General features: G+C 39.1%; 1 protein-coding gene across 6 annotated transcripts in view; it reads right to left on the reverse strand.

Moving 5' to 3' along the window:
* ptprua (protein tyrosine phosphatase receptor type Ua) overlaps positions 1-16,718 on the reverse strand; it is a 184,765-nt gene that overhangs the window by 13,119 nt on the left and 154,928 nt on the right. For 2 of the 6 annotated variants that reach the window (XM_068333143.1, XM_068333140.1), the window contains exons 15-22: positions 15,220-15,249; positions 14,638-14,795; positions 14,080-14,267; positions 10,949-11,021; positions 10,175-10,251; positions 7,032-7,049; positions 5,279-5,315; positions 1,766-1,863 (exon numbers count right to left, since the gene is read on the reverse strand). In XM_068333143.1, coding sequence (XP_068189244.1) covers positions 1,766-1,863; positions 5,279-5,315; positions 7,032-7,049; positions 10,175-10,251; positions 10,949-11,021; positions 14,080-14,267; positions 14,638-14,795; positions 15,220-15,249 — 679 coding nt within the window. Of the gene's footprint in view, positions 1-1,765; positions 1,864-5,278; positions 5,316-7,031; positions 7,050-10,174; positions 10,252-10,948; positions 11,022-14,079; positions 14,268-14,637; positions 14,799-15,219; positions 15,250-16,718 lie in introns of all 6 variants that reach the window. The other 4 variants (XM_068333142.1, XM_068333139.1, XM_068333144.1 and 1 more) reach the window with 2 other exon arrangements.

A 16,718-nucleotide genomic window follows, 5' to 3' on the forward strand; every position in this document is an offset into this window, starting at 1 on the left:
TTGAGGTCATGTTTGTTTGTGACCCTGGTAGAAGGATAGAGGCTCTTCCAAGACATTTGTCTCAAACTTTATAGATAATGCCAACAATATTTAGATAATGACACAATAACATCTCGTATGATCCAGTACAGAGTCCAGTATGGATTAAACTAAATTGATGATCCAGAATGAACTGAGATCAGATTGTAGCTGAAACTGCTGATTACATCCCGCTTTAAAGCAGTGATTTATTGTAACTGTCAGTGTTCGTGTGTTCGTCCGTTTGTTCGTTTCTTTGAAGACAATTTATGAATGCATTCTGTATGTTTTGTACATATATTTGGATTAAGTTCACATCATGGTCCTGCCTATTTTATAAATTTACTGTCAAGTTCTCTATTCCTTGCATAGATACCTGGACTGCAATGCCAAAAGTAAAGTAAAGTAAGTAAGTAAAGTAAATTCATGGTAATTGCTCACAAATATAACCACTAAAGCTGATACCTGTTCTGAATTTAGTATATCATTAGTTTTAGCATGCTGGCAGCATGTCTTGTTCAAGATGCTTTTGTATAACATAGTTCAAAAATATAAGACTTCTCCTAGTTAAATATAGGTTATTCCATCTATCTATGGCAGCAGTGGCTCAGCGGTAGAGCAAATGTCTTAGGACCAGAAATGGCCCATCCATCGACGGTTCAAATTCCATTCCCGCTGGACATCTTCGGAGTGTGAGCTGACAGTGGGGGCTTCAGCTCACCTCCCAGCCACTGCTGAGGTGCCCCAGCAAGGCGCTGTCCCCCCCACAAGCTGCTCATTGGGGCACACCCCGAAGTCGCGACCCATCACTCCGCCTCCCCCAGTCATGTATGATTATTAATCATGTGTGATTAATTGCATGCCAGCAGGCCCCTAGTGTGTTGTGTTTACAGGGGCCTGTATACAGTGTTTGTGTGTGCTGTGCTACTAACACGTATATATGTACTGTATATGCATGTACAACAAGGAGTGTAAAGATAATGTCCCCGATTGTGTGGACAATGAAGTGTGTTTAATCTTTTAATCTTTAATCTATCATTTTATAGATGGATGTTTAAATAAAGGTTAAATGAATATAAAAAAAAAAAAAACAACGAAATGTCATTTGAAACTTTGGATGGACTTACATACTATCTGTCTGATGGATTTACAAGTATTTGTTACAACTCTAACTGGAAATGTTGATTAATTCTCTCCTAATGAGGAAATTAAGCTTGCTATCAGCACAATAGTTTTGTGCTGAATACAGACTTTATCTCTGAATATGGTATCTGACAATATTTTACAAAATTATGGTCAGTTCTAGCAAAAAAATCCCAAATTCTTTGTCAGTTCATCCGTGTTGAATGAAATCAATTGGAATGAGGAGCTTAGGTTCTGTCTAGAGCTGAAGAAGTCTCTTGGATGAGAGGCGAGATGTTGTGGAGGCTGCTCTTACAAGAATGTCTGAGAATCTCCACAGATATATCCGTGTCCTCTTGCATTTAAAAGCAGCGGGAGAGTTATTATTACAGTGTCCCTCCATGGTCTTTCATATATATCAAAGCTTTGACCTTGGAGCACAACAACCCAAGCAAAAGGTTATCATTCATGATCAGACAGCAGCAGCCATTTCTTATCACAATACAGGCTGTAGCTGCTGCAACGATGGAGAGTGAATGATATAGAGAGCTCCGGAAATGCATTCACTCCATCAATCTCCAAAACTGGTTGGAGAGGTCACTGGACAACAGGAAGGGAAACCCACCCTGCCCACTTCCACCAGCTTGGTGATCATTACAATACTGAAGCAGTTCTCCTGCCAGACCATCCTCCAGAAGTCATAGATCATCTCCTGCTTGGGGCCTGCAGAAGAGGAGGTGAAGATAGGTAGGTAAGCGGAGGAGTGGGAGAAGAACAAGGGAGGGGAGGCAGAGAGGAAGAGAATGAGGGGGAGGAAAAGGAGGTCGGAGAGAAGAGCCATAAAGTCAGAGAAAATAGGAGCAATAACCATCAATGTTGAAGCGCTCAGTAATTTATGTCAGGGAATAGAGTAACAATGTGTCACTCATGAACTATTGTCCGCTCTGTGTTTTCCTAATACTACGGAGAAATGTCATTTCAATACACCCACAAATCCTCAGCCATTGTGCAAACAAGCTCCTGTATTGCCTTTCTCAGACAGCACTGGCTGACACAAATCATGCCCCCCTGGAGAAGATGACACTTTCATTGATTTCATTACACTGTGGCGTTAATAACATCACAAGGTCCTCCTTCATACTGACTCCTCTGCCAAACACGCTGCAACCCTTTTAGTGAACATCACGTCTATTCATTTCTACCCACTCAGTAATAATAATAGTAGTATCTCATCTCCTGTAACTGACCTAGAAGACTTCTATAAGAGGAGCTGCCGGCAGAAGAATTTTAACTATTTATTATTATGTTTTCTCTCGTATGTAATCATGCATTTGTTATAAGTTAAACTGTAGCCCCTGGCTCATGCAAGTCCAGGTCAATGGCTTAATAGAGTCAAAAGCAAGAAAACTTTAAATCATAATTTCAAAGTTTTAAAAGTTCTTTTTGGACCTTTTTTGACAGTATCTAATCAAACACTCTTTGTATTAATACGTCATTTTAGTCAGTGTTACGCTAATATTACAAGGAGCTTGTTTTAATGCTCATAGCAACCTGCAGAATTTTACATAGTACGATGTTTGGTCAAAATATCTTTAAATCAATGTTGATGTTTTAATATAAGTTTTAGTTGGTGAATATGTTTGAACATAAGAGTGACAATGAAGATATACTTGGAAAGAACTTAAGACTGTTAAGATAACGACAGGTGGTAGGAAGGTATGCATGGGCAGATGTTTTTCAAACTGACTGCGACATAATAAGCTTTTGAATTAAGCTGTTAAAACAACAGAAAAGGATCCTCTGGAGGATTTGTGTCTCCTTAGGTGAGCAACTACAATATTGTTATCTTAATAAGGCAATTAAAAGATAAAAATTTGACAACATGACTCAAAGTTAAATTCAGAGCCCTTTGAGAAAAATTAAAGAAGGATGAGAAGGGCTAACAACCATACTCTCAACATGCGGCTACTGCAGTTGACCTGAGATGAGCTGATGCCAGCCAGCGAGAATTGTAATTCACACATGCAGGCAGCTACTTTAACCACTGTTTTCCCTCCACTTCACAGGGTTATTCACAGCTACCTCCCTTGTTAGCAATCACTGCACCGGCTCCCATGTGCATTAGTAACATGAGATGTTAATTTTTCAGCAGCAGGAGAAGGACGCTCATACATTGCCAGAGGGATGGAGCAGTCAGTGGAAAGATAGATGACACATGATACCAGAGGCTGGGCAGTAGGTGTGTATGCACAGCACACCATGCTGCCACCGCTATGGACTCAGGCTTTTGGAGTACACTTGGCATGTCTCCACCTCATCTACCTCCCCCACACCCCTCTCATCCCTCTCACTCATCTTTGGATATAACAGAGTTAGCCCAGAGCACCTGCAGTCTGCCGCACATGCAAAGCTGTTGGAAGATGCACCCTAAATACCAAATGAACCTCAAGCTATGACAAAAACCAGACACATGGGCCTCACCATGACATGTATAAGAGCGTTAGGGAGACTTTACATGTGTTTGGACACTTTGTGTGTTTTGTGAGTTTTATTTCCATACTTTAACAATCACTTCAGGTTAGGTTTGAAGGTGACACTTATCTATATTGTGGTACAACAAATCGAAATAATTTCTGTTCCAAGGTCATGAATGCAGCTATTTAGTTCTCAGTAATAATAATAATAATAATAATAATAATAATAATAATAATAATAATAATAATAATAATAATAATAATAATATTTATAATTTAACCCTATAAGACAGGGTTATTATCAATAAAATAAAAACTAGGAAAAATAGTGTAGCACCATTTCTCCTAAATAATCATACAGTCTTGTCAAAATGCAAATGCAAATTTTTGGGATTCCAGATGTTTTACTGTAAAAGCTAGTCAATTTGTTAAATTAATTTTCCATATTGGTTTTCAACAAAATAATCACCATCTACTGTATTTCTCCATTCACAGGCTACAACATATTTTTCCATGCAGAATCATGGGGATTAGAGTATGTGCCAATGAATATGAAGTAGAAATTAATATCTGGGACAGTTTGCCTGTTCATGACAAGCCCAATGCATGGACAGCCATTCAAAGATACCTGCAAGGATTTAGGGCCACTGTTTCACCTATATATTCTATGTTTTTATTTTGTTGTAGAAACCTGGCAAACCCAAAGGAAGCCCAGAGAGAACCCATGCACAGGGAGAATGATGCAAACTCCTCTGAGAAAGGTGTCATGTTGAGATTCACATTCAGTACCTTGTTTTTGTGAGGTTACAGTACTAAACCAACATATTGCTGTGCCATATCCTCTACAAGGCAATCAGCACTCTGCAGTGACACAACGCTTATGAGGTAGTACACACGATAGCTGCGTACACAATAGTCACATGACTGGCATCTTTCTATAACATCATCTAGTTTCACCAAGTTCTGTTTGATGTAAGAACAATAAAGGATTCTTCCCACCTCCATCTGCACCTTTGCGTCTGGATGAACTTCTTGGGCAAAATTAGAGAGAGAAAATTTTTGGAGGTTACTTTTCTGATGTGGCGGAGCCGAGACCAAAGTGGAAGATGGGAGGAATTCAGAGGGGGATTATGGAGTGAAAAAAAAAAAATCTCTGAGTAAATAGGATCAGAGCAGGCAGAGAATAAAAAGAGAATGCTGTACTCTCTCTCTCTCTCTCTCTCTCTCTCTCTCTCTCTCTCTCTCTCTCTCTCTCTCTCTCTGTCTCTCTGAGTGTGTTTATGTGTGTCGCTTGGGGAATGCAGCCTATATAGTGTATCAAACTGACATCAGAGAGATGGTGCACCACACATGCAGATGGTGGGGAGGAGAGACACTACAGCAGAACTTCACATAGAGCGACTCTCTGTGCTGTTACAGTGCTGAATGACTGACAGTTACAGTTGATTGCTACAAGACTGTTCCTCACAGATGCGGGAAGTGATGCTTTGCGGTGAAATTCTAGGTGTGAAAATGAGGCAATACGGGCTCATTGTTGTTGTTTACACATTAATAATGCAATTGAGACATTTTAGTACTGTCAACTGCTCTGCTGTGCAAAGAATTTCACAAAACAAATGCATACATTAACAATGTGAGGGCGCTGCAGGGTGTCATGTACTCACCTTGTGTGGCGATGAAATGATTGGATCGCTGGTAACCCTGTGAGAAGAGAGAGAGCAAGAAGGAGTGTAGAAGAGGAGGGGAAAAGTTGGTATAGTTAATAAGTACAAGAGCACATGATGAAGTGAGACTCAGGGACCTCTAACTCTCATCTCACCCCTCCACTCCATTCTCTATCTCCATTTTCAGCATCTCTTATTCATCTTAGAGCCTAGATTGATGTCAGCACTCTGCTAAATTTCTCCCCTGCTTTGGCTGAATATATTTCGGTGGCCATGAAAACTAATTTGGGCCTTGCTATCTGCTGATGATGCACTACTTTCAATACATTAGCATGTGTGACCAGCCAAACTTTTTGCGATGGACTCTGAGTCTGGGTCACACTTGAAATGAAATGCATAGAGAAGAAGCATTAATTCAAGTTTTTCTCTGTCCCTCTCTGAGCCAGGTCATTGCATACAGAGCGAAGGAGCTAGATTCCAAAGGCAGCTCGACATGTGGTACTCTGCATGCAGCCAAGCAGCTGATCAGAGGTAGATTGACAAGAGAAGGATCTTCAGCTGTGGGGGTAATTGTATGAGTGATTCTGATTGACCTGGTAGCTTCCTCTCAGCCATCTTGGCATTCATGTAGTTATGACACCGTGTGCACGTTCACACATCCCACCCCCCAGTCCAGCAGGTTGACCCTGTGAGTTGAATGTAAAATGACTGAGTGTGATGGATGCCAAGAACCAAGATGAGTGTGTCGTCACTCAAGGGTAATGTGATTCCAACTGCTGTATATGATAAACATTTATACAAATACTACACAGATATCCTGTCACACACTAACCCCCCAACTTGCAGATACACACACACACACACACACACACACACACACACACACACACACACACACACACACACACACACACACACACACACAATAATAATAAACAATACTAAACATGTACAAACTATTTATACAGGCAGGTACACAGAGGGCATTCCATAAGTGCCATGCCACAAAGGGACAGTTTAGATGGAAGAGTGCAGGAACCCTGACTCCCATGAACCTCTGTTTGAATTTTTCCGGGTCCAACCGGCTTCTGGTCTACCACCTTGGCAACCGAATTTCCAAAAGCAGGCACACAGAAAAACATCAAGGAACACAAACACAAAGTGGACTGGAAATAAACTAAAAGGGTGCAGATTGATTTGAGATAATGAAATCTTATCAAAGTTAAGCCCAACTAAAACCCATAACCAGAACCAGGCCTTGTGTGCACTTTTAATAAAAACCATGTTTAATTTGCAGAAATTCTGCTAAAACTGTTCACCAAACATTAACCTACAGAAAACAGAGCTCTGAGGTTTCCTCTGCTGATGTTTTGCAACATCTAATCAGCATTTACATTAGAAGCAAAATGTAGCACAAACAAACTTGTAACAGCTGGCGTTGAAAATCAGATGCATAGAAAGTGAAATAGAGAATATCAACACTAAAATGTGTGCTACATGAGCACATGACTGAAAACTTTGATGAACTCAAAAGGTGAGCACCTGACTATGGATAAGAGAGGGCAGAGAGGTGTTTTGAAAAAAAAAGGGGGGGGGGGGGGAGCAATGGTTAAAGGCAGGCCTAGCAGTTCAGAGCAGAACAGGGAAAAATGATCTGCTTTTGGAGAGAAGCAATGGATGGCTGGCAGAGACAGTAAGAGGGGGCAGCGTGAAACGGGAGGAGATGAAAAGACAAGAGAAGCATGATACTTACTTCCCTGTTAATCCGAATCTAAAAGACGTAAGAGGTTGAAAAACAGGAGCAGGTACAAAACAGAGAAAGAGAAGGGGAAGTAGGGGAGGAAACAAGAGCTAGTTATTGTGATTAAAGAGCAGGGAAGCAGGGCAATGAAATGATTAAAGAACAACTTGCCTTGAAGACCTGCAAAGAAATAATGTTCAAAAGGCTTAAATTCTTGTTTTCATACTCAAATGACAACATTTGATGACTTTGTAATCAGTACAATCATATGCTGAGATCTTGGAACATGTCCACAATGCTATAACGTAAGATGAGACAGTCGCATGATCAGTCAGTAGCATCTAGTCCACTTTATAAGAAGAAAAAGGCAAAAACAACAGCCAACTAAAAAGACTGAAAATTGTTTGTATGTATAAGGTCAAAACTGAAAAAAATGTCTCCAAAATGTAATAGATGTTTGAAACCTCAAGGCAAAGTTTTTCTCTCATTTGAGAAATTAATTCAGGAATTAGTAATTTGGCTTGTCCACTCAGACAAAAAAAAAACCCCTTTATTTCCCATTGCCTTTTTTATGTTTTAAGTCTAAAAAAATAAAGTAAAATAAAAACATTATTATTTCCAAAGCAGATAGGACAGGTATGACACGAGCAAAGACCAATTTATGTTCCTCCATGAAAATGAATGTGAATACAGAAAAACCTTTGGACATCCTCTGCATTCATTTTATATACATTTGAGTGCCTTCTCAGTTAACGGATATGTAAGAACCAGAGAAAATGAATCAATCCCAGTGTGGGCAGTGTAGCTACAATTTAACCGAGGCGCAGCAAATGTGAAAAGACATAATCTAGGAGAAAAAAGCAACCATCGAGTACATTGTCTCCTTTGCTTTTGTAGCTTTGTATTAACAACATACATGGTCGCAAGCTCCTCTGATGTACCCCTACCGGGTGAATTGTCGATGTCAAAAAGGCATGGTGTTATGTTGATGTAGATAAGTTTATTGTTTAGAGTTGGATGTATGCATTTATGTATGAAGAGGAACCAAAGAGGGACCTCGAGAAGAAAGTCCCTGATAGCATATACAGGTAGTCCTCAACATACAAACATTGAACTTATGACATTCGGAGATACGAACAAATGCACACCGCCAATATCCAACTCCTGTACTGCAGCAGTATAGTACACTCAACTCTCCCTCCTGTTGTTGTTTTTTGTTGTCTCTATGAGCATCTCAACACTTCAGGCTTCATAACCCGGGTACTTTACTGTTAATCATGGACAATAAAGCAAAGGCTAGTGAAGATAGTGGAAGTGGAGAGCATCACTCAGATGACAACTCTTCCTCTGGCCTACAATACATCTACCCTTCTCCTCTTCCTTTGTTCTAAAGTTAAATCACATTCTACGGTACCATACATTGGATTATCAACATCAACTGCTGACTGGCTGTCGTTGTTGGATGCGCTAAACAAAAGTGGTCAAGAGTTCCTTGAAGTATCTTCTTCTTCTCAAGTATTAAAGTGTGAGGAGCAAAAGTTTACCATAAACTTATCTGTATTCAAAGCAATCACATGACTCACGAGCAGTAGATATATCATATTTTAATATATTATTTTAATATATTTATTCCTATTTATTGTACAGTAATGACTTTAACAGTCCAACATTTGTGGCAAACAAATATGAAGTCAGATGAAATCACATAAACTGGATAATGATTTTTCCATGTTTTTTTGTTGTTGTTTTTTTTCAAAATCAACGTAGGATCCAGACAGACTTAACTTGATGCAACCTGTACTTGTACTTTATTTAATTATGTGTTTTTGTATGCTCCTTATCATTTCTGGCAAGTCCTAGGGAATAGTATGTTTGTATTCAGAGTAGTAATGACATTTAAATGGCGATTATAAAAAGCAATTTTGTATTCAACTTACGAAAAACCTGTCTGAACCAATTGTGTTTGTATGTTGAGGTCCACCTGTATATGTAACAGTGAACGTAGAATCTTCAAGAACTGTGTTAATGTGGTGGGCAGCACTTTTATGGTCCGTCTGTAAGCAACAACCAACAGCAAAGGAAAGGTTTAAAATTTGGCACCAAAAGGAATATTCTATCCACCATCCCTGAGGGAAAATTATATAAACCTGCATGAGAATGAGAGAAGAGGGTGGCAGAACTTTTCAATTTAACCTTTTGAAAAAGCAATGTTCCGTGTATTCCAACCATGGTGTGTTCTATGAATCATTTGGAATAATTTCACTCCAGTGTTGTGAGCAAAGGATCTTGGCGTGATATGCAGACATTGCTGTTGATGGCACAGCTAATGACATAAAGGTCCTTGGAGCATTCATCCCAATGCACCCCTCAAGGGCCACGAAATGATAAAGTGGCAATGCACAGCAACATGAGATCTGGTGTTTTGCTACAGCCATTACCTTCCACATATTCCGAGTCCTGCTCCGGCTACTGGTCTGTTCTATCCTCTCTACATTTCCTTTTGTTTAGCAAACAATTGAAACAAAGGACGTAGTACAGCATTCAGATCAAAGGGGCTCAGTTTAAACCCTGCAATATGTACTCCAGCAGGTAAAAGTAAACATGGAATCAAAACTATTGAGAGGTTTTCACAAGCACGCTTTCATTGAGAGAGACCAGCTGATCCTGTACTGAAGGGAATACTGATTGTCCTTCAGGTAGTGTTGGTCCATCTAATGCAAAGCTGGCTTGATAAGATCTTACACTGCTGCTGGGAATGGAGAGGCTCCCTAAGATACTTGAGATGAACTGAAGGGGAGATAAAAATATCTTAACATCGATGAAAGAATCAGCCAATTTATATTGGGTCCAATTCCGGTGCAATGTTGCCTTTCAAAAGCATTTGAGTGAGTTATGAGCCACAATGCTCTGAGCTTATGAGCTCATGTAGGATCTCTGAAGTCACTGCAATGAAAGCTTACTTCAAAGACCGTACATACTAGCCCACATATAATATAATATATTGCAGTTGCAGATAGAAAATGAGAGTTCACAGAATAACTCCTGTAGTCTAAGATATGCGGAGATGCCCTCTGCATCAACCACAGTAATAAAGAGGACAGATGTCAGAGTAGAAGCCAAAGGAAGGAGGCATAATGACAGCAAAAACATCTTACATCTATGTAGTTGGCATTGACGTAATCAGAGCTGGGATCTGCGAGCAAAGAGTGCAGCTTGACTCGATGGCGATCATCTAAAAAAATGAGAAATTCAAGATTCATTACTGTATCAGTTAACACAACAGTTTCTTTTGATCCAAAAGCAGAGCTCATTGTGTCAATACAAAGGATGTAGTGAGAGAGAAAGACTTAACATGGAACAAAGATCTGTGACAAAAATCACAGCAGGGATGTTGTGGGTTGTGTCTAAACAACAGGGACAACATATTGTCTCACTGATTGATTCAACATCATATAAATAGTTTTTCTCCATTTCTATGAATAAAATGTAATGAATAAATAAATGAAACTAGCTTTTGCAACATAGTCTGACATAATAACACTGGCATTTAAAACATCCAAACACATAGCGGGTAATGCTAATCTTCAGTAGGTCATGCCATCACTTTACTACAGCTCTGACCAAGCTGATGATGAACAAATCCGAGTCAATAGTTGAAAAACACTTTTAAAGCCACTGTAAAACAATCAATTTTAATTAACAAATCCTTAATTACAAACCCTTTTTGAATTAACAACAATTCAGTGGGGACTAAAAATAATTAAAGTGTGGCTTTGGCAAGGTGTAGTAGTCATTAAATGGTAATCTACTTTGTGGGATACCATTAATTTTAAGGCTTGCTGCAACCTAAACTCAACGTAAACAGCTATTGAAACAACCCAGTATTGATGACTACTCACGATTTATATCATGCATCCCACAATACTTACGGCTTAGCAAGCTATCGTGCCTTCCTTTGGTCTTGTCCTTCTTTTTCGTGACATCCCAGCCATCAAAAAAACTCTGTGATAAAGCAAAAGTACAAAAACCAAAATTTCACTTCTTGAATACAAATTACAGATATGACAACTAATGCACAAGTTACTTGCAGATTCCATGAGTAACTTCACTATTACTGTAGTTTGACAAGTCATCCAACAAACATTTACCATACAACAGCAGGAAGAGACAAGTCTGAGGGATGGCACGCAGCACTGAGAAATTCTTGCTGCCTTGAGAAGGAGGAGGCGGTCTGCTGTAGTCATTTTCATTCAAGACACAGTGTGAGGTTTGCTGCTTGCAGAAGCCACTGTTCTGTAATATCTCAGTGTTAAAAACAGCTAAATTTGTGACAGTTGTATATGACACCCATCTACCAAATCTGCTGGGGTGGTAAGATGAGTCAATATAAATCAATAATATAAGTGAATACGGAGCAGGAGCACAAAAAGCCATCTTGGATGGCCTGATTTGAGGTGCGTAATATACCAACCCTGAATTTGTTGCTGTATCCATAGGCATAGCCTTTATATATTGAAGCTCTATGCCCATCATCTATAGCCACCCATGTAAGGAAAGAGCCAAACAAATCAGGCTGATTAGGGGCTTACATAGCCACTGGGTCCTGGACAGGTAATACTTGATATAATCCTTTTGAAGTAATCTGCTTTTGTTCAGCACCTTGATTTTGCGAAGCCTTAGAAACATTATGCTCACCTTAATGGAGATTAATTTATTTCTGCTCTATTAGCTAATCAGTTAAATTTAACATGTTCAACACTCAAAGCCATGAGAATTATGGCCCCTTTAACTGAGTTTGGAGCAAAAAGCATTTATAAGCAGGCCTATCATTTAATTGGCATAATATATCAGGTATCCCCTTAAAGTTATACCATACTATTTCATAATAACATTAAAAACCTTTAACCTTGTGCTAGCATATGTTCAGCTAAACATCTCCTTCTTCTCTTCAGAAAAAAATGGATAAAGGTCAAAAACAACAATGACCCAGTCTCTTTGTTGGAAATAAGATGCAACCATGGACCAGTCCTGGGTGGAAAGCAATACAATATAGCCCAAAGCCTTATTTCATATTGCCTAGCCAGCTACTGGATACACAGCACAGCTATGCTTTATTATTTTTATTTTTTTATTTATATATTCTTGTAGGATGTTACTCAAATTATTTATATCCTCGACTTTTAGAATTATTCCAGAAGTCCACCTGATTGATGCTGTTTTATAATATTGTTTATTTTATGAACAAAGTCTCCAACTGTGGTGAGAAACAGTTAATTAGAACAGCAGCAATGTGCTAATGAAGGCTTATAAAGCTCTGTGTAGTTGACAGGAATGACAAATAATATTTTTCTTGGGTTGTTCTGTACTAGTGACAACTTTATGATATGCTGTCAATACATAGCTAATTTTCTTCGAATATACCGTAGGTGTTCCTTATCAAAATATGTATGCTGAAAAAACAAATATCGGCATATATAAGATTAATTACTGACTGTTTAATCCATCAATGATCTGGCTTGTTATCATTCCAATTTGTTGCAGAGCTGACAGGATGTTCCAGGTGAAAACAGAATGAGATGATTTAGCCATAGGAGGGCTGCTTCAGTCATGGGGGGATGACACACCTTCTACCATAGATGCTGGCAACACATACAGTGCACTACCTACATATAAATATCTAACTTGTTCTAAAATCACTCAACTTAACAAGTCTAATCAATAACAGTAGTACAATCCAATGGGAAATAAGGGTTCTAAAGGTTGGCAGTAGTATTCACACTGAACCCCTTCATCTTTATTTCTCCGGGTAATGGGGAGCGCTCAGAGAGGTGAAAAGAATACATGTGTATTGATTTTGGAAGGTGGTCAATTTTTTGCCACCTTGGACATCTTAATGAATCAAAATAGTTCATCACACTTCAAAACAAAACAAAAAAACCTCATTGTCATTGTTGATTTGTGGAAAGAGGTAACTCTGAAAAGCATTATTACTTTCCACTGCACAAGGAAGGTTCAGTATATCTGCATTATCTCTGTAATGCAGATGAAGTAAAACTGCACTTTACTGCTTGCTCATGAATATTAAATACTCCATTTAAGCCTTTTAAAAGAAGATAGTAGTTTTGAACAGTAATACAGGACAGCTTGATTTCTAAACAATGCCATCTGTACACTATTAGCACTCCATTTTCTGTTCAATATGAACTAAAAGAGTTATTGTTGTATGCGCTTCATACTGTACAGTGTATATGTAAAACCTCACAGGTTTGAACTCTTAAAATCCAAAGCCTTACAACCATCTTTAGGTTCATAGGAGGCCCCAGGTTATATTTGTTTCTGTGATGGAAAACAATGTGGTACATTCATATGACCTTTCAACAAACTCGTGGGAATTAATGTGCTATAACAGCCTCCAATTTTCAATGTTCACTCTTTCTATCAGTGCAGAAACTTGCCCCAGGGATCTGAATTCATTCAGCTACCAACACATTAATGTGCTCCAAATCTGGAGCTGAGACTGCCTAGTGCGGAGACAATGAACTCATCAGCAAACTGGTTACTGAAGTAATAAATCAGGTGAGCCATTATCATTTTCTCATATGTTTACATTTTGATAGCATTCTGCTAATGAATGCTGATTGGTCAATTAATTTGTAACCTGACCTCTCTCTTGGAGTCCCTCAGAGTCTGCACACGTTTTAGAAATGCAATTGACCAATAGAAGGATCAGGGGAAGCTTGTGGAGCACCCTTTACACAACCCAGAGGTTCTAATTTAATCTGTAAATATCAAAAATATATCTGGCTCTAACTATTTATGACCTGAAAGCCTTGTATATATTTAATACACTAGTTAAAATTCAAGATTTAGTGCGAGAGACCCAGACAGTCAAACCTTCCTATCCTCATATATTGGAAGTACAATATAATTAGATTGCTACATCCCTACCTCCCCTTTAATTGTAAATAAGTGACTTAGATCGTGACACACAAGTAAAAAGTATATCAGAATATTGCAGTTGTACTTCTGCATCACTTCTTTTACTTTTGTCTTTTCTTACCTCATACTCTTGTTTGAAGCCATATCCCTCAGCTGTCTTCATCTGGTTGATGTGCTGGAGGAGGTCAGCCACTCTTACAGCAGGGTGGAGCTGACCTGTATGATAAGGTGAGCTCTTCCTTCGACAGTGACGGTGAGGTGACCCTCCCAGTAAACTGCTGGACTCGTTGACAGAGCTACGCTGCTCATCTGGGAACATGAACATATCATATTCAAGGCATACTGCTGACATTCTGCACTCTGTGACACAGAGTTGGCTTCTCATTTTTAATATTTTTTGAAGACATGTTAAGTCTAAGTTTGAGTTGAAAAGTCTGGGGGACATCGCAAAGAAAAGAAGTCAGCACATCTGCAAAGACGTGAGGGGTGATTGGCTCTGCAGAATATTCAAACAGAAAGGAAACTTGAAGATTTTTCCGTTGAGAACACCTTATGGCCTAGCAGAACAGATTGGATAAAAGCTCAGAAATAAACCTGGCTGAATGTCAGGAAGGAGGGTTAGGGTGATACTTTCTTGTGACACTTTCTCAAGGGCCCCATATGTTCCTGGCTGTCTTACTTCTAGCGTTGCAGCCGTGGGCATCCATGAAAGAGTGGGCCATCCTCTCATCCTGCTGAAGAGTGCTCTGCTCTGTCATGCTGCAGTCTATAGAGCTCAGCTTCCGACTCTTTTCTTGCCTGTAGGACATGGCTGCCTTGTTTATGGCCACCTTCTTCCTACTATAGAGATGCAGAAAGGAACAGGAGAATGGAGAGAGACAGCAGGGTAGGGAGTAACAATAGACAGAACAGGAAGGAAATGACAGGGTGAGAGAAAGACAGGCAAAAAGATAAGGAAAACAGGAAAAGAGGCCGAGTGAGATGATAAATTGGAGTGAGGGGGAAATATAAGGGCTACGAGATTGAAAGTAGACAAGGAGGAAAGTGATTTGGTGATAATAAGTGGGAGTCAAGGCTGGTGTCAGGATGGTGCAAAGGTAGTACGGCAGAAGGTAAAGGACCAGGAGGAGGAAGGGGCTACACAGTGGAGGATGAAGTGGAAGTAGCAATGCTGAATTCCACACTAGTTATCGAGGAACCAAGAAGGGCAGGCAAGGGAAATATGGGATCAGGTCAGAAGATGGGGAACGTAGTAACTTACGGGTAGTAAGGGTAAGGATAGAAGTCCCTTCTGATTAGCATGAGGAGTAGGAAAGGAGAGAGAAAGAGGGGGGGGGGAGAGGTGACAATGGTTTATCATGATAGCATCAAAAAGATAAATGAAGATGCACCATGTGCTGGAATGTTTTTCATAAGCAATTATGAAGCAGAATCAAGGCACAGAGAATGAAGAAATGGCCTACTGCACACTGGAATCAACTGTGAAAATGCAGTAAAATACAAATAAATTTATATGTATGTTCATGTTCATTTTTATGTTGTTGGTGTTTCTTAACCTTGAATTCAATACTGTTGGATATGCATATCAACACAAATTATTGAATTTATCATCACATTAGAAAACATTATATTAAGTACATATTTTGTTAAACAAGTAAAGGTAAACTTTTTGAAGTCTAGTACAAAATGAATTAAGGAAAAACCTTTTCTGCTTAGTTCCCATAATTCTTGTCCATAACAAGATAACTTTTCATGTTGATATCCAAAGACAATCAGCTATTCTAATAGTGACTGTGTCAGAAATGGCTAGAATGCACCCTCCACTATTTCGAGACATTTTTTACCATATCATCAGATGGAGTTGAACACAAATACATTAAAATTAAAAATCACAAAATATAGAAATTTAAATTCTGTACACAAAGTTGTGTTGAAGGACATAAAAATTGCAACCAAGGCAAAAATTGGAAGCAGCATTTCCCTTTTTGTATCTCATTTTGGAGACATTAAAACTATTTTAAAGTGGTATGAGGCAAAATGGTGATCGGATTGTCATTGCTTTGGTTTTTTGTACTGTGTTGCAAAGAGCTTTGATTTGTCAGTCAGGTTACAAAGGTGCTATGTAAGCACAGGGCATTTACTGTCTACCTACGTATACACCTATGTGTGATTTATTGGGAAGTATTGTTAAATTGCAAGAGATAGTTTCCTTACAAAGACTTTGGATTATTTGTATGCATCTGGATGGAAATTAATGCAGAGACTTCAAACAAAGATTGTCATCAGTTAACATCTGGTACAAAGTATTAGATATAGAAGTGTTAGATTATGAACACAGACCACAAAAGACAAATATCCTGCAAAACCTGAATTTTGCCTGCAGGCCTGAGTACCAAAACATCATAAATATGTGTAAGGGGGGTTGATAGTATCTATAATGTATTGCAGAATTAGACATGTTTGCTAATGGAATTGTAAAATATGGATCGTATTCAAAGGAGGGTCTAGACATAAACTGTTTCCTTTGCTGCAGGTATCTCTTGCTACAGGAATAAGTACCATAAGCTGGGGTAAACATGAAGCTAGGGGGTGTCCAGCTGACAGGACTGGGCCAGCAACATGGCTGGATGCCAGACTGGGACCGGGGGAGGTCAGTTTGACAGGAGGTCCAGTGGAGAGGTAATTTACAGGAGGTAAAATTAATATTAAGATTTCAGCAACGAGAAGGTGTGTCAGGTTGGGACAGCCAAGAAGCAAATA

This window comes from Antennarius striatus, chromosome 14 (genome assembly GCF_040054535.1).
Source record: "Antennarius striatus isolate MH-2024 chromosome 14, ASM4005453v1, whole genome shotgun sequence".
NCBI lineage: Eukaryota > Metazoa > Chordata > Actinopteri > Lophiiformes > Antennariidae > Antennarius > Antennarius striatus.